The sequence below is a fragment of the Myotis yumanensis genome, unplaced genomic scaffold (genome assembly GCF_028538775.1).
Source record: "Myotis yumanensis isolate MYYU_CA2020_CCGP unplaced genomic scaffold, mMyoYum1.0.hap1 SCAF_2, whole genome shotgun sequence".
NCBI classification, from domain to species: Eukaryota; Metazoa; Chordata; class Mammalia; order Chiroptera; family Vespertilionidae; genus Myotis; species Myotis yumanensis.
In genome coordinates this window covers 209,922,466-209,943,281 of record NW_027223753.1, presented here as the reverse complement: position 1 = coordinate 209,943,281, position 20,816 = coordinate 209,922,466, and the positions used below count along the sequence as shown (strand labels likewise).

The window sequence follows — 20,816 nt, the reverse complement described above, 5'->3', positions numbered from 1 at the left end:
GCTGAGTTGTCCCCCACACAGCCAGCCTGCCCCGGCAAGCTGGGAAGGAGAACCACAGGAAAGGGGAAGCCTGGGGTACACCCAGCAATCTCTTGTCTCCAGCAAGTCTGAAACCCACCGGGAACTGACTGCAGGGCGCCCAGGAGTGGGAAGTGTTCCTTGATGAAGTGAGACATCCCATCCTGACTCTTGCCTCTGCCCTCTAGGATATCCCTCCTCTTCCAGCACCTCTTGGTCACTTTGAAAAACATGCCCTTTGAGCAACTCTCTTACACCTTTGGCTGCCCTTAGCAAGTTGGGGGCCCAGAGACCATTGTTCACTTTAAACTTCCCAGGCCCCTTGAGCCAGCAGGTGTGCTTTGTTCAATACAACTCCCATAAAAACTCTGTGGAGCCCTGGCCGGTTTGGCTTAGTGGACAGAGTGTTGGCCTGCGGACTGGAGGGTCCCGGGTTTGATTCTGATCAAGGGCAGATGCCTGGGTTGCAGGCTCGATCCCCAGTAGGGGGGTGTGCAGGAGGCAGCCCATCAATGATTTTCTCTCATCATTGATGTTTCTCTCTCCCTCTCCCTTCCTCTCTGAAATCAATTTTAAAAAATTTCAAAAATAAAAATTAAAAAATGAAAACACTTTGTGGAGCCCGACTAGTGTGGCTCAGTGGTTGAGTGTCTACCTATAACCAGGAGGGCATGGTTCGATTCCCTGTCAAGGCACATGCCCAGGTTGTGGGCTCGACCCCCAGTGGGGGCGTGCAGGAGGCAGCTGATCAATGATTCTCTCTCATCAGTGATGTTTCTATCTCTCCCTCCCCTGTCCTCTCTGACATCAATAAAAATATTTTATTTAAAAATAAAAAGCTTTGCCGAAACCGGTTTGGCTCAGTGGATAGAGCGTCGGCCTGCGGACTGAAAGGTCCCAGGTTCGATTCTGGTCAAGGGCATGTGCCTGGGTTGCGGGCACATCCCCAGTGGGAGATGTGCAGGAAGCAGCTGATCAATGTTTCTCTCTCATCGATGTTTCTGGCTCTCTATCTCTCTCCCTTCCTCTCTGTAAAAAATCAATAAAATATATTTTTAATAAATAAATAAATAAAAAGCTTTGCGGAGATGTCAGCATTGCAGTTGAATAAGATAGATCTCTGGTCATATCCTGCCCACCCCCACCAAAACAATGTAACATCCACAAGCAAAAGCGCCCTTGTGGGAGCTGTGGGTGCAGGATCATATGCCAAGGAACCCAGGAGTATCACCACCTATGCATCAGATAATAGGCATACACACCTCGGTCCCGGCTGCAGTGGCCCATGAACTGCCTCCACCCCTCCTGGCCACAATCTGGGAGCCCCTGGAAAACACCATCTTAGACCATCACCCATGAAAGAGCTTTGGTAGGAGTCCAGGTTTCCAGTGGACAAGTTCCAGCGCATCATCAGAGCAAAAAGTGTGAGGGCAAGAGGAGCAGATTGGCTTTGCCAGCACCACCCCTCCCCTAAGGCAGCCCCGCTTAGGGCCCAGAGAGACCTTTTCAGCCATGATTTCTCCCGCAGGAGAGTGAGAGCACTTGAGTGAGCACCCAGCTTCCCCAGCTGTGCCAGATGCTGCTAAGGAGTCTCTTTCTCTCTTGTCCTGACCAGAGTACCGAATGGTGAGACTGGGAGAGCAGGAGATAGAATTCTCAGAGGAACGTAAAGGGACATCAATACTGCTAAATGCATCACAGACTCTATCTATCAAGAAGCCTGCCCATGAGCTACTAGGCAGTGGTTCTCAACCTTCTGGCCCTTTAAATACAGTTCCTCATGTTGTGAGCCCCAACCATAAAATTATTTTCGTTGCTACTTCATAACTGTAACGTTACTACTGTTATGAATCGTAATGTAAATATTTGATATGCAGGATGGTCTTAGGCGACCCCTGTGAAAGGGTCGTTCGACCGCCAAAGGGGTCGAGACCCACAGGTTGAGAATTGCTGCACTAGAGTCACTGAAGATCCCCCAACTGGCCCATAGGCACCCCAGCACACCACATACCTCATCCACACACACTCCTACCCTGTGAGCAGCTCCCTGTGCATTCCCAGTGGTGGTGAGAGCCAGTTAGGGCAAAGGAATGGAGAGCACACATGGGGGGGGGCGGGGGGTGACGTCTGTGGGCCAAGGAGAGACAATAAACTTGAGTTATAGCTCCACCTTTGGAAAACAAAAGGGAGTGTCATCACCCGCCTTTTCCATTGCAGGATCCAGAAAAGGCATGGAGCTTAGGAATTCCACCACAAGAGGGAGCAAGAAACGTGAAGCAAATGTATCCACGGAAGGCCTGAAAGACAGAATGCCTGGCAGCTGGGCTAATGGAAGGTATTTCTCTCCCAAAGGCAGTTGGCAAAGATTGAGGAGGTGGATTGCTACTTCAAATGTGAAGACAGCAACACAAGACTTCAAAGATCATGAAAAATCCAGGAAACAGGAGATTACCAAAGGATCACAATAATCTTCAAGTAACTTATCTCAAAGACAATGGAGATCTGCAAGTTACCAGATAAAGAATTCAAAATAGCTGCTTTAAGGACTCTCAATAAATTGTAAGAAAGCGAAGGACAATTCAATGAAATCAGTAAAACAATACATTTAAAAATGAGTAGTCTAACAAAGATAGAACTCATAAGAAAGAATCAAAGAAAAATTCTGGAGCCTAAGAACACTATGAATCATTTTTTTTTAAAAAAAAAAAAAGGTGGCAATAGAGAGCATTAACAACAAAATGGATCCAGCAGAAAAAAGCATCTGTGAGTTAGAAGACAGAAATTGTAAAATATTCCAGTTGGAAGAGAACAAAGAAAAAAGAAAGCCTATGTGATCTATGGAATACTAACAAAAAGAACAATTTGCAAATTGTTGCAGGTTCAGAAGGAGAAGATAGAAAGAAAGGGACAAACACTTATTTAAATAAATATTAACTGGGAACTCCGCAATTCAGGGAAGAGATTTGGACACTCCTGTGTCCCCCGACCCCTAGGGCTAATTGGTCACCAGGTTCTGTTCACCTGCCCTGCCTGTGTCTCCTCCTGGGATTCAGGAAGGAAGATAAACAACTCTGATGGCCGGCGCCATGTCTTTCTTGCAGCCCACAGTGGGTGCTCAGGAAATGGATGCAGTCGAATGCATGGTGAGAGGACTCTAGAGGGCACGCTAGAATCTAGTAGGTGATCATTTCACACAGTCCATGTTTCCTCCCAATCAGGAGGCCGGGCCCAGCTCCAGGGCCTGGACCCTCTGCTCCCCTTCGGGTTGGAGCCAGGACTGGCTTACATGCTGCCCGGCCCTTTGCACTGCGGAGCGCTGGCTGGGGCTCCTCTCACAGGTGGCAGCAGAGGCTGTGTGTGAGCCTGACCCTCCTCTGAGCACTTCATATTGGTCCCAGGTTTCTGACCCAAGAGTTTACCTCCTTGATTCCCCAGACGTGGCCCAGTGATGGTTGGTCCTTTCTATCACTGGGATTGTTCGCAGGCTCGCTAGCGTGGTATCATTAAATACTCGTGGGTTTATTGAGTACTCGCGGGGTGTGATTAAGTAATTAAGCTGAGGATTCTCTGGGAGCCGCCAGGTGCCCACCCTTGAGGTTTTCGCAGAACCAGCTGGGCCAGAGCCTCCGCTCCTCCCCAGGGATGAAGCCTGGGCTCCTCGAAAGCCCTCCAAGGCCAGTTTCCGCCCTCCCCCCCCCCCCCCCCCCCTTCCCGCAGGCTGCTGTGGCTTCCATGACCCGGGCACAGCACCGGCCTTGCAGCTTCCATTAAAAATGTCTGTGTATTTCCAGGAAAAAAAAAAAAAAACATAAAGGAGAGGGAATAAAAGGGAAGTTATTGTATAAAATCAAAGTTGTAGTCAGTGTAAAATGGACTTTTATATCTAGATGAAGTTTTACATAAGCTCCAGTAACCACACAGCAACAAACCTACAACAGATTCACAAGAGAGGAGAAGGAAGATGCAAGGAAGAAAGAATTCTACCCAGAGTCTCAGAGGGTGGTGGCCCTTCTGACACCTTGATACAGGACTGTGATGCAATAAATTTCTGTTCTCTTAAGCCACCCAGTTTATAGCACTGTGTTATGGTAGATCTAGCAAACTAATATAACGTGCATTTTTCTTTTCTTTTTTTCTAAAGTATTTTTATTAATTTCAGAGAAGAAAGAGACAGGGATAAATAGAAATATCAATGATGAAAGAGACTCATTGACCGGCTGCCTCCTGCACGCTCTCCACTGGGGATCGAAGCTCACAACTCAGGCATGTGCCCTGATCAGGAATCGAATAATGACCTCCTAGTTCACAGGTCAACACTCAACCATTGAGCCATGCTGGCCAGGCAATCACATGCATTTTCATTTTGAGAACAATGGTGTTGTAACAACTAAATTGTATCTCAGTGGCAGCACTCAGCTAGAAGCCCTTACTTGGTAATGACACTCGGCCATTAGAGTTGGAAAGTCTCCAGCAGCATCCACTTGGTGACGTGGGAGACACACGAAGGTAGATCCTCGAAGCTGGGTTCCAGTTTTATTCCACCACCAGGTGTTCCATCGAGAATGACTTACAGCTGGGTTATATATGCAAGGTGCATGTACACGGGATCTTGCTGGACAAGCTATTTGTCATTTCAGTGTACAGAAAGGTAGAATATTCAGTAGTGTTATCGGAACCTACATTTTTTCCATTAAAAAGTGAGCATCTAAAACTAATATAATTTGGGGGAACCAAATAAAACCAAAATATATGTAGGGATGTTTATTCATCAAAATGCATTATGGCCCTAGCTGGTTTGGCTCAGTGGATAGAGAGTCAACCTGTGGATTGTAGGGTCCCGGGTTTGATTCCTCTTAAGGGCATATGCCTGGGTTGCAGGCTCGATCCCTAGTGGAGGGCACACAGGAAGCCCTTGCAGAGCTGCGCCTAACTGACAAGGTAAACCTGGGTAAAGCCACCTGCTAGCAAAAAAGGCCACAGGAAATGTGTCTATCTCAGCCTGGGCACTGGACAGGCGAAAATGTCTACAGACCTACTCTGTTTTGAATAATTTGGTGTTTCTTTCTCATCATTGATTCTTTCTCATCATTGATGTTTCTATCTCTCTCTCTCTCTCTCTCTCTCCCTCTCCCTTCCTCTCTGAAATCAATAAAAATATATTTTTAAATGCATTATGAAGTATATCATACATGTCAAAAATATATAAGTAAGATACAAACACTCGTTACCTACAACACACCTGAAGAAATAAAGATTACTAATGGAACTGAAGCCCAAGGTTCCCTTCCATGTGGCTCTCACCCCAATCCACCCCCCACCACATCCACCCCTCCAGAGGGAGCCATTATCCTATCCTTGTGGGTGGCTTATCTTTCTTGTTTAACGAGTAGGAAAGTCTTTATGTACTCTGGATACTAATTCTTTACGAATTAAATAATTTCCTAGTTTGTCTTTCTTAACTTTTTATAGTGCCTTTTGCTAAACAGAAATTTTAATTTTAATGTCATTAAATCACTTGGAATGTCCTAGATCACAGCACGTGTGTGTGTGTGTGTGTGTGTGTGTGTGTGTGTGTGTTTAATACCAAATTCTAAAGAGAGTAGGTCTGTAGACATTTCCCCTGCCCAGTGCCCAGGCTGAGATAGACACATTTCCTGTGGCCTTTTTTGCTAGCAGGTGGCTTTGCCCAGTTTACCTTGTCAGGTAGGCGCAGCTCTGCAAGGGCTTCCTCTGCTTTCCAGCCCACTCCCAAGGGTTCACAGGTCAAAGTTCTGTCTTCTCTTCTCCTGATATCACTTAATTTAAACCATGGGACTGGCTTACTGAGATCCGCAAATGCTCCCTGGGTCGTGCGCTAGGCTTCTTGTGTTTTCTTTCTTCTGCTGTTTGTTTGTTTGTTTGTCCCTGGAGACACACTTCCTATGAAAAAATGATCACATGAGACCAAGATGGGCATCACTCAGAAGAGCCTGTTGTACACGAAAAGCAAATCCATGTGGGAGGCATGTACACTCAACCAGGCTTAGGAATTCCCACAGTTAGGAGCCCAGAAAGACATGAACTTCAAGTACATCACTGCACAGGGATCATGAACAAGCACCAGCAGACAACAGAAAACAGAACTGGGTGTGTGAGCAGAACTGGTGATTTAAATTATGCTTGTAACATTTTGCCCAGAATTGCTAAATGTTCTGTAGCCCAAGGTTTTTCACAATACCTAGTGGCCAAATGCTGCCAGGAAGAGAAATCATTACATGTGTTTTCAATCACAGTTTTAGGTACCCCGAGTTTCACTTTAATTTCCATTATTTCCTTAATGTTTCTTGACCAAAAAAATGTTTTAATTTACGTTTCCTGTCTGCTGAGCTACCTGTTTTTATTCTTTTATTAAAAACAAAATGATCAGCCCTGGCCAGGTATCTCAGTTCGTTAGAACATTGTCACAATATGCCAAGGTTGTGGGTTCAATCTCTAGGCAGGGCACATACAAGAAGTAATCAAAGAATACATAAATAAACGGAACAACAAATTGATGTCTCTCTCTCGCTCTTTCTTCCTCTCTCCCTCTCTCTCCCCGCCTTCCTCTCTCCCTCTAAAATCCATAAACAATATCTTAAATAAAATAAAAGTAAAGAAAATTATCTAACTTAGAAAAGCATAATATATAGGGTCATCCTAAACAATATTTTAAATGAAAGCTCTTTAAAAACAATCTTAATTTAAAATGCATAATTAAATTGTATTAATTTACATAGGATAGTGGCATAATACATTCTTTTTGCGGCTTAAAAAGAATATACATATTAGGCAAGAATGCAGCTGGACTGATGTGGTTCAGTGGTTGAGCATGACCCAGGAACCAAGAGGTCACAGTTGCCCTCCCGGTCAAGGCACATGCCTGGGTTTTGGGCTCGATCCCCAGTAGGGATCGTGCAGGAGGCAGTTGATCTATGATGTTTCTCTCTTATCATTGATGCTTCTATCCCTCTCTGCCTCTCTTCCCTCTCTCTGAAATCAATTTTTTAAAAAAGAATGCAGAATATAGACAAATACAAGTTTTTGAGGTTGTTAACCTCAAAATAGAAAGCCAAAGTGAGAGGCAAACAGCATTTATTTGAGAACAAAGGCTAGCTAATCAAGAAGCACTGATTGAGGCAGAAACCTAAATAGTGTTCCAATAATGGGACTGAAGGCAAGAGGTTTTTATGAGAAAAGGCAGGGAAATAATTACATGAACAGAAGGAAGGAATTTGTATTGCTGTTAATCTTTAGCTACACGTGACTGTTCACCAATTCTAAAGAATGTCTTTATTTTTAGTCCTATAGTCAGGGGGTATGTTTCCTGTTAGCTTTACAACTGTTTGGAAGACAATGCTGCTCCGGCCCAGTCCAAAGGTTATTTTGCCAAGTTCAAAAGTTCAAGGAGTAAGACATGCAGGCGGGACCTCTGGAATTGCTGCCTGACTCTGTTTTAAAATGGCTCCACTTGTGCCAACTTTTCATAAGGTTTTATCTAAAAATGTTGGGTTGGTAATTGGTAGAGCTCCAGGCAGAGGTAATAGGTGCCTGCAGAAAGAGTTTGGACAGAGAATTAACAGTTGGAGGACCAACCCTGTGGCCAGCAAATTCTAGGCTAGTTTTTTAGCTGATTGGAAAATATGGTATAATCCCCTCTCCACAAATAATCATTAAATCACCAGTCCTTTCTATGATAGATAGATAGATAGATAGATATAGATATAGACATAGACATAAATATAGATATATATAATTGATTTCAGAGAGGAAGGGAGAGGGAGATAGAAACATCAATGAGATAGAATCATTGATCGGCTGCCTCCTGCATGCCCCCTACTGGGGATCGAATTGGGGCATGTGTCCTGATCGAGATTCGAACCTTGACCTCCTTCATCTTCAATTTTCTTAATCACTTGTACAACAAGCACACTTCACAAAGACAAGCTCAAACTTTCCCCTGGGACAACAAAGTTAATTTGGTTTGAGCAAAGGATAATTATTCTGTTAGCATGTGGGTGTTTTTTTTCTTCTCCCTGTAGGGATGTTAGTAGGACAAGGGTCTCAAGGTCTGGGCAGTTCTAAATGTTATTACTAAATGTTATTCTTGCTAAATATTAAAATGTGATACAGTACTTTGCAGACCAGCTGTGAACAGGATGAGCTTGACAGGAACCCAAACGGGATACATGTAGCCAGCTGTAAAGAAGAAATCAATTTGTAATTAACCAAATATGTATATAAGCCATGGCTAACTTGGATGTAATACTTTATTAAGGACACTGGGCATTGAAGGAGTGGGGGCGGGGAGACATGATCAATAGAGAAGGAAGCCGATTACTAACTACATTTACTCCACGATTATGTCTAACTCTGGGGAAAATTTACATTGAAAGCTATAAACATTCGGGTGAAATAAACTTGCATTTCTGATCTGCCCGGATCCGGTATTAGTATTGTCACGGGCCAAAAGCGCGCTCACGGTCCGGCCTGAGGTAGCGCAGTACAAAGGGCAGTAAACAGAGGCGACCACAGAAGACGACGCCGATGGGAGGACGGAGTCTGATCCGGTGCCGCAGGGTGGCCGGGGAGGGAGGCTGGGCACGTGGTGCGTTTTGCACTTAACGTGCAGAGGGGCTTCAAGCCCACCAAACATTACAGTACTGTCGGCCAGGGCCAGGAAAACTCCCTCGGACCCGCGTTCCGCACACAATGACAGGAGGCGTGCCTGGCAATAGCCACGGTGCGGTCCCTGCGCCCAGGCCGCTGCATCACCCGGGCCCGGGAGAGACACCAGCCCGCGACTCACGAATCCACTGGGAACAAGTCTCCAGGCGTCTCGCGGAGAACCCGGAGCAGCTGGGTGCGCGCTCGGGACCACGCCTCCGCCCCGCCCCCGGCCCCTCTCGTGATTGGTGCCCAGGGAACATGTACTCAATGGTGCGCGCGCAGCGGCGGCTTCCTCTCCCGTCCCTGCCTGGGATTGGTGCCCTAGGTTCAAGGGGGCGGGCTTTCAGGTGGGTGCGCGCGCGCAGTGGTCGCGTCAGTCCGGATGCGACCTGCTCTGGCCAGCCGGCCTCCGAGTCACCGCGATGGCGGCCTTCGTTCTGCTGCGACAAGGGCGAGCCGGTGCGCTGAAGGTAAAAGGGAGCCGGGCGGTGCCTGGGAGCCCACGTAGGGCCGGGGCGAGGAGCGCGGCCCTGGCGGTCACCTCTGGCCTTCATGGGGAGACGCTGACCCGCTTCCCGGGCGAGGAGAGAGCGCCTGACCCTGGCAGCAGCCGGGGGTGGGGGCCGGCGAATGGACCCCCGACACCGGCCGGGCTCCCGCTGGACCCCAACTCCCTGGGGAGCCTCCGTGGTGCGGGGCTCCCAGGGGGCGTGCGCCTCTGTGCTCTGCCGAGACCGTTCCGGACCGCGTCTTTACTTAAGGAACCTCTGGGTACCTAGTCGACCTAGTAACTTCACAATTTCTAAGAAGCCAGCTTACAGGACCTCGTCTGTGAAAAGAAAGAACGAAAGAAGGGCTTTCCTTCTCCATATGTAAAAACTAAGGCCACGTCACTATATTGAAAATGTGAAAAGGCTCTTATTACAGAAGCAATAACTATTCATTGCAAAATAACTTAAAAGTACAGATGGGAAATCTATTGTCAAAGAGTCTACTATTTACTTCTTGATATATCTAGTTGCAAATGAGTTTTTCTGCTTTCATGTACCCACGTGGTTAAAGTTATAAACAACAAAAATTTCTCCTTCAGATGCACCCTACAGACACCTCTGTTCTGTGTGGAGCGTCTAAAACAGTGCCCACCATGTAGTAGTAAATACATGCTGAGTAAATTGACAGTTTGTAAAGTGCTTGCCACTTACGATGTATTGTAAACAATGTTGAAGCAATTATTCATCTACATCATTTTTAAGTTACAATTTCAAATGTTATCCTAAATTATTTTATAAGTGTAGGAAAACATTTTATAAAGAGAATCAGTATTTTGCAGGTTAATAAATAATTGAAGACTACAAAAAAGGATGCACAGGAAAAAGTCTGGTTGGAGAAGTACCCAAATGCTAATAGTGTGTGTGCTTTTTTTTTTTTTTTTTAATATATTTTTATTGATTTCAGAGAGGAAGGGAAAGGGAGAGAGAGCTAGAAACATCAATGATGAGAGAGAATCATTGATTGGCTGCCTCCTGCACGGCCCCAGCCCGCAACCTGGGCACCTGCCCTTGACTGGAATCGAACCTGGGACCCTTCAGTCCGCAGGCCAACGCTCTATCCACTGAACCAAACCAGCAATAGTGCTTGTTCTTAAACTCAGGTGTTTTTCTCTTTTTGCAGCTTTTTTGTGTTTTATAATCATGAATATGCCATGTGAGTGCAAAGCAAAACATTTATATGTAGTAGTAACAATACATAATCTTCATATGTAGTAATAATTGAAGATTATTGAAGGGACTAAGAAGTACAAGTTGGTATAATGCTAAAATAGTCTTTAAATTTTTTTTAAATTTTTACTTTACAGTTTACTTTCAATATTATTTTGTATTGGTTTCAGGTATACAACATAGCGGTTAGGCAGTCATATACTTTACAAATGTTCCCCTGATATTTTCAGTACCCACCTGGCACCATACATAGTTACTGCAATATTATTGACTATGTTCCCTGTGCTGTACTTTATATTCCCTTGACTATTTTGTAACTGCAAACTTGTACTTCTCAGTCCCTTCACTTTTTTCACTCAGTCCCCCAACCCCACTTCCCTCTGGCAATTACCAGTCCACTCTCTGTGTCAGAGTCTGTGTCAATTTTGTTCTTCAGATTCCTAAAATTATCCTTATTTGTTAATTCTTTTGTCAGACTCTGCTTCTAGAAGGACAAGTGTTTCGAGGACTTGCGTCTACAGCTTCTCTCTCTGCAGAATCAGGAAAGAGTGACAAGGGACTGCCACCAAATTCCAAGAAACAAAGTCCACCAAAAAGTAAGGTTTTAATGGTGGTCATGGGGGAAAAGAATGCATATAAATCGGTCAGCTTTCCAGGAATAAAAAAGAGTTTTACTGGCTACATAATTTATGATTGTTCATTTCCAGCAGCATCCACTTTATAATCAGACATAAGATCTGTAACAGGTTTTAGACCAAACTGGTTCTATCTGTATTTACTAAATGATGTGTAGCAACGGGATGCAGAGTATAAAGGTTCTGGATATTCAGGTGGCCCTAATACAGACCCCGTATTCGCATGAGGCGGCCATAAACCCCACTTTACTTTTCTTTCCCTGATTGTGACTTTTTTCAATGTTTTGAGACTCATCTGTAGCCTCCCAAGCTTTGCTCAGCCACAGTCCAGGACTGCAGGCATCAACATTTTGTGACTGTGACGAGAGTTAAGAGCAGGCACCATTTTTAATTATATGACTCACTTTGATGGAGTATGATGTCTGCTTTGTTTCCAGCTCTTTCTGCAGTCATTTTGACTTTGAGCACCAGTTTTTACTTTTCCCCTAAATACCAATGGAGCAAATCCTCATTGAAGGAAAAGAGGAAATGCAACAGTATGTTTTAAATACTTCTGGGAATTTTATGTTCTGTTAGAGGCCTGGTGCATGAAATTCATGCACGGGTCAGGTCCCTAGGCCTGGACGAAGATCAGGGCTGATTGGGGCCTTCCTTGCCCAGCTACTGGCTGCCAGCCGGCTGGGCCCTTCCTTCTGTGAACTCCTGAGGGGATAATTTGCATATTGGCCTTTTATATATATAGATATATATAGATAGATTCCCCACGCTCATTGTTAATTGATTATAATCCACATTCATTGCACTTGGTCTTAACTGATGGAACTTTAGTGAACTCTTAAAAAATATATATGGTATCTATAATCTCTTGGCAAATCTTTTGTTTTTTTATTATTGAGGTGACATTGGTTAATGAGGTGACTTTCCTGACATAATAATTATATAGGTTTTGGGTGTACAATTCTATAATACATCATCTGTTACTGTTTTTTCACCACCCCAAGTCAAGTCTCCTTCCATCCCCATTTATATCCCCTGTACCCTTTTCTACCTCCCCCTCCCCCACTTTCCCTCTGAGAATCACCATACTGTTGTCGGTCTGTGAGGCTTTTTGTTCTTGTTGTTTAATCCCTTCACCCAGCCCGGAAACCCTCCTCCCCTCTGATAGCTGTCAGCCTGTTCTCTATGAGCCTGTTTCTATTTCATTTATTAGTTTTTTTGGCATATATTTAATGTGTGTGTGGAGTTTAGAATGGTAATTTCAGTTTGTCTTTATTTTCATGATAATACCATTTTCTCAGTTTAAAAGTGTTTAGATTCTTTTGTTAGGTCCCTCCTTGGTCTGCACACAAAAACATGAGTCGGTTATAAGAGACTGGCCCTCTGTTGAGAGTGCCAACCTGCCAACTGCCTTTCACATGCCATCGATCTCAACTAAGAAGACACACCTTTCTGGGGGTGTCTTCGGCTCCTGTACACTGGAGGCCTGATTTTGACAGGATTTATTTAATTCTGTCCTCTACCTGTTTCATTTTTAGATCGTGTTCTCTTTTTTTAATCCGTAAGTTTTAAAATAATGATCTTATATATAAGGACTTTTTAAAAAAAATATTTTATTGATTTTTTTTTACAGAGAGGAAGGGAGAGGGATAGAGAGCTAGAAACACTGATGAGAGAGAGAGACATCGATTAGCTGCCTCCTGCACACCTCCCACTGGGGATGTGCCGGCAACCAAGGTACATGCCCTTGGCCGGAATCGAACCTGGGACCCTTCAGTCCACAGACTGATGCTCTATCCACTGAGCCAAACCAGTCAGGGCTATAAGGACTTTTATTTGTTTATTTTTGTGTGGACATAACCATAAAACCATTATCACACTTAAAACATGTTTATAAGAATGTCAGTTAAATTCTGTATGGTGCCGGACATGTTTCTGACATTCTTTCATTGTTTACTGATGAATGACTGTTGAGTTTCATTACTAATATTACCCTTGGCCTTGGAGAAGTTTATCTTTTCTTTCTGGGTTTTTGTGTTTTTTTCAGGTTGGTCAGTAAGTTTATTATTGTCTTTATCTGAAAATATGCATAGAAAATTGTGGTTTGGTTCATTAGCTCTTAGCAGCCTGTTCCTGAGCTCTGAGGAAGTTTGCCTTCTGAGCTACCAAATCTTTTTTCTAGACATTTGGGAAGTCTTCTTTCTTAGGCCTCTTCTCATAGACAGGATTCTCTCATATAGCAGCACGAGATTTCTTATACGTCTCCTTTGTGTCTTGAGTTACATTGCTCTTTATGAACTGAGAGAATTGTTTTTTGTAAGCATCTTTATCTTCTTCCATTAGGTAGCACATATAATATGCAACGTTCTGACCTATGATGTACTTCCACATTGAATCCCTTGTTTTCTGAATCATAACCAGGGAATCATTTGGTACTGTGAGGGATAGACAAGCCTCCATCCATAGCTCCCTTTAGGGCCCCAAAAACTTTATTGCCAGTAGTAGTTCTGACAAGCCCTGCATCCAAATAGCAGGTGAAGGCACCAGGTTGACCAGCAATGCTTTCCACATTCTATTCACCTGTAGCCACCTCTACTTGGCCTTCATAGATCGTGTCCATACCAACTCTATTGAACAGCCTGCAGGCCAGTATAATATACTGTAGCAGGTTGTCAGGCCAGCCTTCACACCATACTCTGGGAGTTCATGAGTGTAAACTGCAAAAACTACTCTGTCTCCTTCTGTACGGGTGTAAGCAATCTGGCAAATTATATCTTTGTTAGTTACACTATTATCACCCTGCTTTGGGGTGTGTTGTGCTTATTTTTATCCTGGACTGCCAAGCATTTATGGGCATTGTAATCAGTTTTTCCGTCTCATCACCCTCTAAATTTCACTTGAAGTAGGCTTATTTTTAACAATTTTAACAAACCCTGTTTTGCAGAAGAGAGATCCACATTTGTGGCTCTGAAATTTTATATGTACAATCCTGCTTCATGAAATTGGCTTATGAAGTTGGGTTAATGGATTTTAAAATATCATGGCAGAGCCAAAGATTCCCTTTTTATAAATATGCTTCTGTATGTGAGTGGGAATGAGGTGCTTCTCCTGTGACAGTTTGGGGTGTAGTTATGAGAAGGGAACCCTGAGCTGGAGGTTAGCCTTGGGCTTGTAGCTTTTGCCCTGCGGGCCCCTGAGCCTCAGACCCTTCCTGCCTTAGTGGGGTCAGTGCATCCCAGAATCTGAACAATAGTAATCCCCATTTGAAGACAAAGAAGTAATGCTTCTAAATAGATGTGTGCAGGTGTCAGTGTTTCCCCAAAACATCAATGATTGGTATGCATGAGACAGACTGCTTATCGCCCACAAATGGCTCACTGCCAGATTAAACCCCTGCCAGTGGTGGGTGTTTTATCACATTTGTCTTTCAAGGAAAGTCACTACCAAACTAAAATATTGTCAGATCTATCGGCATCCAGCTTCTAGACCAGGTGGGCTATATAAGGCCTTGGAAATCATTTGGTCTGCCAAAGCATTAGAGGTGAGTTAATTAAATGTTTGACCAAATATAGCAGGCTCCTTGTTAAGTTGATAATTTTGTATGGCCCACAAATGATGTTATAAACATCCAAATGGCCCTTGGCAGCAAAAAGGTTCTCCACCCCTCTGTAGACAAACGTCAGAGATTTCATGAAAACACAGGTAAAGTCATCCTCACATTCAAAGTGAGAGCCATCGTTCCTCTACTTGACACTGCTGTGTTCCAGGAGCTCCCCGGCCAGGGATTGAACTCAAAACCTAGGTACATGCCCTGACCAGGAATTGAACCCTCAACCTATTTGGTGTACGGGACAATGCTCCAACCAACCCAGCCATGGCATTTGTTCCCTTTTGATAATAGCAGTTCTGACAGGTGTGAGGTAGTATCTCGTAGTTTTGATTTGCATTTGCCTAGTGATTAGTGATGTTGAGCATCTTTTTACATGAATATTGGCCATCTGTATGTCCTCTTTGGAGTAATATTTGTTTAGGTCCTCTGCCGTTTTCTAATTGGATTGTTCAGGGTTTTCTTTTTTCCTCATTTTTAGAAAATTTTTGCTCAGTGTAGAAGTGGATTAATGACACAGGTGAGCAGGCTATTGGGGTTTGGAGGCCAGCATATCCTGATTTGCCTTTAGGCATTTCTGAACTGTATGGTTTAGAGAGACAGGGAGAAAGGGAGAGTTCAAGTGTGTAGCCACTTCTTTGCCTCAGTTTTATATTTGGCATGATCCTGGAGCTCCGTGCGAGTTAACTGCATCAGCACCTGCTCTGGGTGGTCAGGATGCAGATTCTGCGCTGGCACCTGGCCACAGAATTAGACGTGGTGTGAAGGAGGTAGTGCTGAAAGTGGAGGTGACAGCTCTAACCAGTCACCCATGCTCTAGTTCCGTCAGATCCTTCTACACTGCCCGCTAACCTCTGCCCCATTTCTGACTTTTTATTATTTCTCAGTTTTCTTTCATTATTTTCTATCATTCTATTATATATAAGTCCCTGAACTCAGAAAACAATTAAAAACCTTTTAGATACTGGTAATATAGAAAAGCTAGGAATACCGTTTTGTTTTTTTTCACTTTAAAGATGTAAGATTGATACCTTTTTAGTATAAAATTGACTTCTAGACTTGAAAATAAAGATTTTGGACTTAGAGTTTGCTCATTTGTAATATTTCTTAAGTTTTTACTTTAGATTTGAAAAGTTATTTTAATTTATAAAAACATGTCCTATATTTTTCTTTTAATCTGTATAGTTACAAAAAATTTACCCCCTGAGAAAACTGAAATTAGCTCTAATCAATGTACTGTTTAATTTCATTATTTTTCATAATTGACTTGACAAAATGTAAGGCTTTTATGTTAGCACTTACTAGATTTTTTTCAGTAAACCTGTTGCTTCCGATGATATATATGATGTTAAATTATTTTAGACTTTTGTGGTCTTATAATACTTTTGCTTTCCTTAGCTGAATAAATCTCCAAGTGGCTTATGATTTTGAAGGACTTCTCTTCCTCTTAGCGCAATTTCATTTGTACTACTTTATACCCTCCCTCTGTGCCCCCCACTCTTTTGTGTGTATGTGTGTGTGTGGTGGTGTGTTTGCTTGTTTGTTTTGTTAACCCTCACCAGAGGATATTTTTCTATTGATTTTTAGAGAGAGAAACATCGATGTGAGAGAGACGCTTAGATTGGTTGCCTCCCGCACATAACTGAAGATCGAGCCTGTAACCGAGGTATGTGCCCTTGACTGGAATCAAACCTGGGAATCTTTCATTCTCTAAGCTGATGCTCTATCCACTGAGCCAAACCGGTTAGAATATGAGCGCCCCCGACTCTTAACACGCATCGATGTGTATATCCCAAATCCAAACCAGGCTTTTGTCTCTACTTTTGCTTTGCTATTTTGTTCAAAAAGTTCAAGTTCATACAATATGGGTAACTTCTTTAATATATGAGAAGCACCAGTTTTTTTAGGATTTTAAGAAATTATACATTTGTAAAACTTCAACAGACATCTGAAAATATCTTTATATTATAGTTTAACCATCTTAAATTTGGATGAAATAATTTTAAAATAATTACCAAAGAAGCTCTCTTGTGAAAAATGAAAACGTTTATTTCTGTTTTTAAAAATCCCCATTTTTAAAATTTCCATTTACAAAGAAAAAAGCACCTACATTTCTTACTATTCTCTCATGTGGTTTGGCTTTCACTTAAGAATGGGTTCCCCTGAAACGTTTCTTAGGATTATTACGTTGAAGATGTTATAAATGACAAGTTGGTATATGTTGAAATATCTGTGACATTGATGAATTTAGATTGTTTTACTAATTATTAAAAATAATCCTCTTTATGCCATTTCCTAGATGTAGTGGACCCAAAAGAGAGGGGCAAGCTACTAACCACTCCAACAGCAGCTGAATTGTCTAAAAACTTAACTTCACCCAGTTCTTACTCATCAATTGTGAATCAAGGTGGGACAGTAGCTAGCCCTAACCCTGGTGACAACACACTATTCACAGATGCCGGGGTCGCAAAGTTTTTGTCAAGAAAGACTTTGGTAGAGTTTCCTGAAAAAGTTCCATCTTCATTCAGAAAACAGGGCTCCGATTCAGAAGCTCTTCAGAAGAGCAAGAGAGTGATGGACAGTTCCTCTTCATCGTCATCTTCATCCAGCTCCTCTGATTCAGAGTCTGACGAGGAGAGAGATGGCTCAGAAGTTGATTCTCAACTGGTGAGCAAAGGCAAAGGAAGGGTTTCAAAATCAGAGGCCTCCCCTTCCTTTGAAAATAGAGCCTCCAAAATGTCAACATCAGCAAAAGAGAAACCCTGGTCACCACAGCCGCAACTGGACCTCCCCTTGCCAGAAAAGCCCCATCCGGCAAAGAAAGGGACCTCCGTTATGCCATTAAAGGACAAGAAAGATGAAGCAAAACCCACAGTACCCAAGTCACAAGTAGGTGAAGAGGTTATGAAGCAAAATGTAAAGGAAAAAAAACTGCAGAAAATAGTTAGCTCGAATAAAATAGATGAAAGCCAAAAGCCATTTGAAGGTAAAAAAATCTCATCTGACCATACAAAATCAGGGTTATCTACACAACCGAGTGGTGGCCCGGTGCCCACTCGATTGGCAGAAGAAACCACTGCAGGAAGACGCCTGCAAGCAACTCCTCCTGAGACCAGAGGAAGAAACTTAGAAAAACAAGTCCCAGAGCCTGATGGGGAGGTGCCTTTGTTCCCATTCAAAAAAGAAAATTTAGGGAAGCAGGTGATGGAAGGACTCTCACAGGCTAACAAAGAGATTTTGGAAGATCAGGTACCAATGAAAAATTTGAAGCCAGTTCCTGTTCCTAATAAAGGCATTTTCCATGAAAAGACAACAGTACTAAAGCGTGAGGCAAAGAGTGAAATCATGGAGGACTCAGCAACCCAAGTGGGAGACCAGCAGGACACACAGGGTACACCTTGATTGTTGAGAACTCTCCTTGTCCTTCGGGGGTGGTTAGAGTGAGGAACTAGGAGATAAGACATACTGTAATTAATCAGATTCTATAGGAAAAATATTGCCTATAACTCTCAGATAAGCAGAGGTGTCTATGAATTATGAAAAATACCTTATAACAAAATCCCTAAAACATTTTACATTTCTTTTACAAGGAAAGAGTAGGCCCTTGACACTCTTGACTGTTCTTAGCCAGTGTAATTTTGAACACTGGCAGTGTAACTCATCACCCTTAACTTTGGAGGGTGTGCCAGTTCCACTGCATGAACTTGCAGAGCAGCCCACTGAGTGTAAAGGGGAGTCCTGTTTAATGTGAAGGGCGATAGTTACACTTGGTCTGATGGTCTTCATGTGAGCTGACAGGCGATAACTCTTAGCATCCTTATGCCTGAGGGGAAACCCACAGTAATAAGTGACTCACTGGCTGCCATGGACTGCATGAATCTTGTCACTGGACTTTTCCTTTTCTGCTTTACTGAAAAAACAGTGGGCTGCTTTCCTTTTCTGTAATGAATTTTTATGAAGGGCATTTTTGCTACCACAGATTTTTAAAGGGAAACTGTTTATTCTTATGTTACCATTTACTTGTACATTGAACTTCATAAAATATAGTGTGCATTAGGTAGGTCATGGCAAAACAGTAAAGGAGGTCTCCAATTTTAGGGTCTGTGCTCAAGACACCTTTAAAATGCATTACTAACAAACCCAGCTCCTTCCTGTCCGCTCTTTTTACTTCTAAAGAGCATACATTTTCCTGATTTATGTTACCTGGTCATTGTTATTGGTTGCGTTATGTTGACAGAATTTACGTGTTTCCTTCCCTCCTTTTTCTCCTTTTGTCATTAATATGCAAAGTGCCAGCACTTACCAGACTGCTCAGGACCTCAAGAACTGCATTGCCTAACGCTCCTGTTTCAGCCATTGTGTTGTCATGAGGAATACCGAAACCTTCAGGAGGAATACAGAATGTGGGGTTTTCAGATTGCACATCTTTTTGAACAAACTTTGCTCCTAACTTTTCATGGATGTGTGAATTTTCCAATATTCTCTTTGCCCTTTGGAATCGAGTGATGCCATCTAGGAGCACAGGGGTTGTGTCTGTGCAGTGGACTGAATGTCACTAAGTCCACCCGGCTCCGTGCCTTCCAAGGGGATCGGTTTTTGATAAGTTTTCTATAGCCCTGTTTACCTTCACTTTGAAGATGCCCCTACACCACATCGAAGATACTCAACTCGTGGAGATTGGAGAGGTGTCAGCTCTTTAAATAAGACATCATTTTTACTTAATACAATTAAAAAAAGAAAACCAAAGCTTTTGGTATGAATTCAAATAGTGGGAAAATGTATTTCAGCTTTTTGGGCAGCCCAGAGAGCTCCAGTGAGAACTTAACCCAGACCTTAGCCGACTCCCACGCAAGCTTGATCCTGCCGTCATTCTGTCTTGCATTCCACCTTGCTGGCGAGCGATATTTCTTTTGCTTCAACCACACGCTTAGTTTTAAGATTACCAGATATCTAGTGTATGGGTTTTAAATTTTTTCCACTTAAGGAAACAAAACTAAGTAATTTTAGTCTATGAATCTAAACTATATCAACAACTTTTTTAAAAAACACTACACATCCCATTTCCAGTACCCCTTAACTGTGTCATTATTAAAACAGTTTGAGTTTGTTCAGTTTTCTTGTATTCAGAGACTTAGAAGTGACTTAGTCACTGCTTTTGAAAATTTTCTTCTGTAAATGTTTGTTTCTGTTTATTTCTAGTAGATCTCATTTTTCCCCCTGAATCTTTATGTGACCTGAAAGTCCCATCTCCATAATTGTTCTAGGCATTTTCAAAGTTCTGACAAGTTCAGGGTCTAGAAGTACAAAAAGTAAGATGTTAAGACACATTATAATAACTATTTCCATTTCATATGTTGTTAAGGCTATATGTTGTAGAATAGATTTTCAGCTAATCTCTTCATTTTGGTTTTGAAGGTACTGTTTCTCTCATGGGCTTTTCTTTTCTAATTAGACACTTCATAGCAGTTAGGGTTCTAACGAAGCTCCTTTCCTTGTCCAATGTGCTCACTGCATGTTTCCCCCACAGAGTCTGCACCAGCTGCCGCACCAGCCGCCGCACCAGCCGCCGCTCCTGTCGAGCCGTTTGACAACACCACCTACAAGAACCTCCAGCATCATGACTACAACGTGTACACCTTCTTAGACGTGAACCTGGACCTCTCAAACCGGAGGTTGCCTCAGCCCTCTTCTGGCCGAGAGTCACCTCGCCACTGAGAGCTCAGTTTAATGATCACCCTTATGTTGTCCGCTGCATTCTTACCTGCAAAATAAAGTCTGCTCGAGTCATAAGGCCTGGCGCGTGTCATTGGTTTCCCTTTTACGCCTTCACAGTGAATGGTGAATTAGCAGCATGACTGCTGATCATTTATTCAGCATGTGTTTAGGAATTTTTCTTTTAAGCTATGGCTCACTGGACACATCCATAAAATTAGAGAACGTGGGTGCTTTCTGGCAGTGTGGTTCTGTGTTGAGCCCCTCGGCAGTTTGGCGTTAATCTGGGTTACCAACTAGGTGTTGACAAATGGAATGGCAGCTTCTAATTTTATAAACCTTAATAAATTAGGAGCAGGAATTCGCTCATTTTAACTACTGCATTGCAAAGAAATAATATTAAATTATAGCCTTTTATTATCAGAAGGAACAGAATCCTTTTGT

The 20,816-nt window shown here is 42.9% G+C and overlaps 1 protein-coding gene and 1 pseudogene across 2 annotated transcripts; one reads left to right on the top strand and one right to left on the bottom strand.

Moving 5' to 3' along the window:
- The first annotated feature begins 9,075 nt into the window (after positions 1 to 9,075).
- NDUFV3 (NADH:ubiquinone oxidoreductase subunit V3) lies at positions 9,076 to 20,450 on the top strand. Of its 2 annotated transcripts, XM_070407127.1 has the most exons (4): positions 9,076 to 9,173; positions 10,897 to 11,017; positions 16,960 to 18,051; positions 20,188 to 20,450. In XM_070407127.1, the coding sequence occupies exons 1-4, from the start codon at positions 9,126 to 9,128 to the stop codon at positions 20,373 to 20,375; spliced, it is 1,449 nt and encodes a 482-aa protein (XP_070263228.1). In that variant the 5' UTR covers positions 9,076 to 9,125; the 3' UTR covers positions 20,376 to 20,450. The 2 variants fall into 2 exon arrangements, with proteins under 2 accessions (XP_070263228.1, XP_070263229.1); XM_070407128.1 differs by lacking the exon at positions 16,960 to 18,051.
- LOC139004458 (large ribosomal subunit protein uL18-like) lies at positions 13,166 to 15,473 on the bottom strand (annotated as a pseudogene).
- Positions 20,451 to 20,816: the final 366 nt, after the last annotated feature.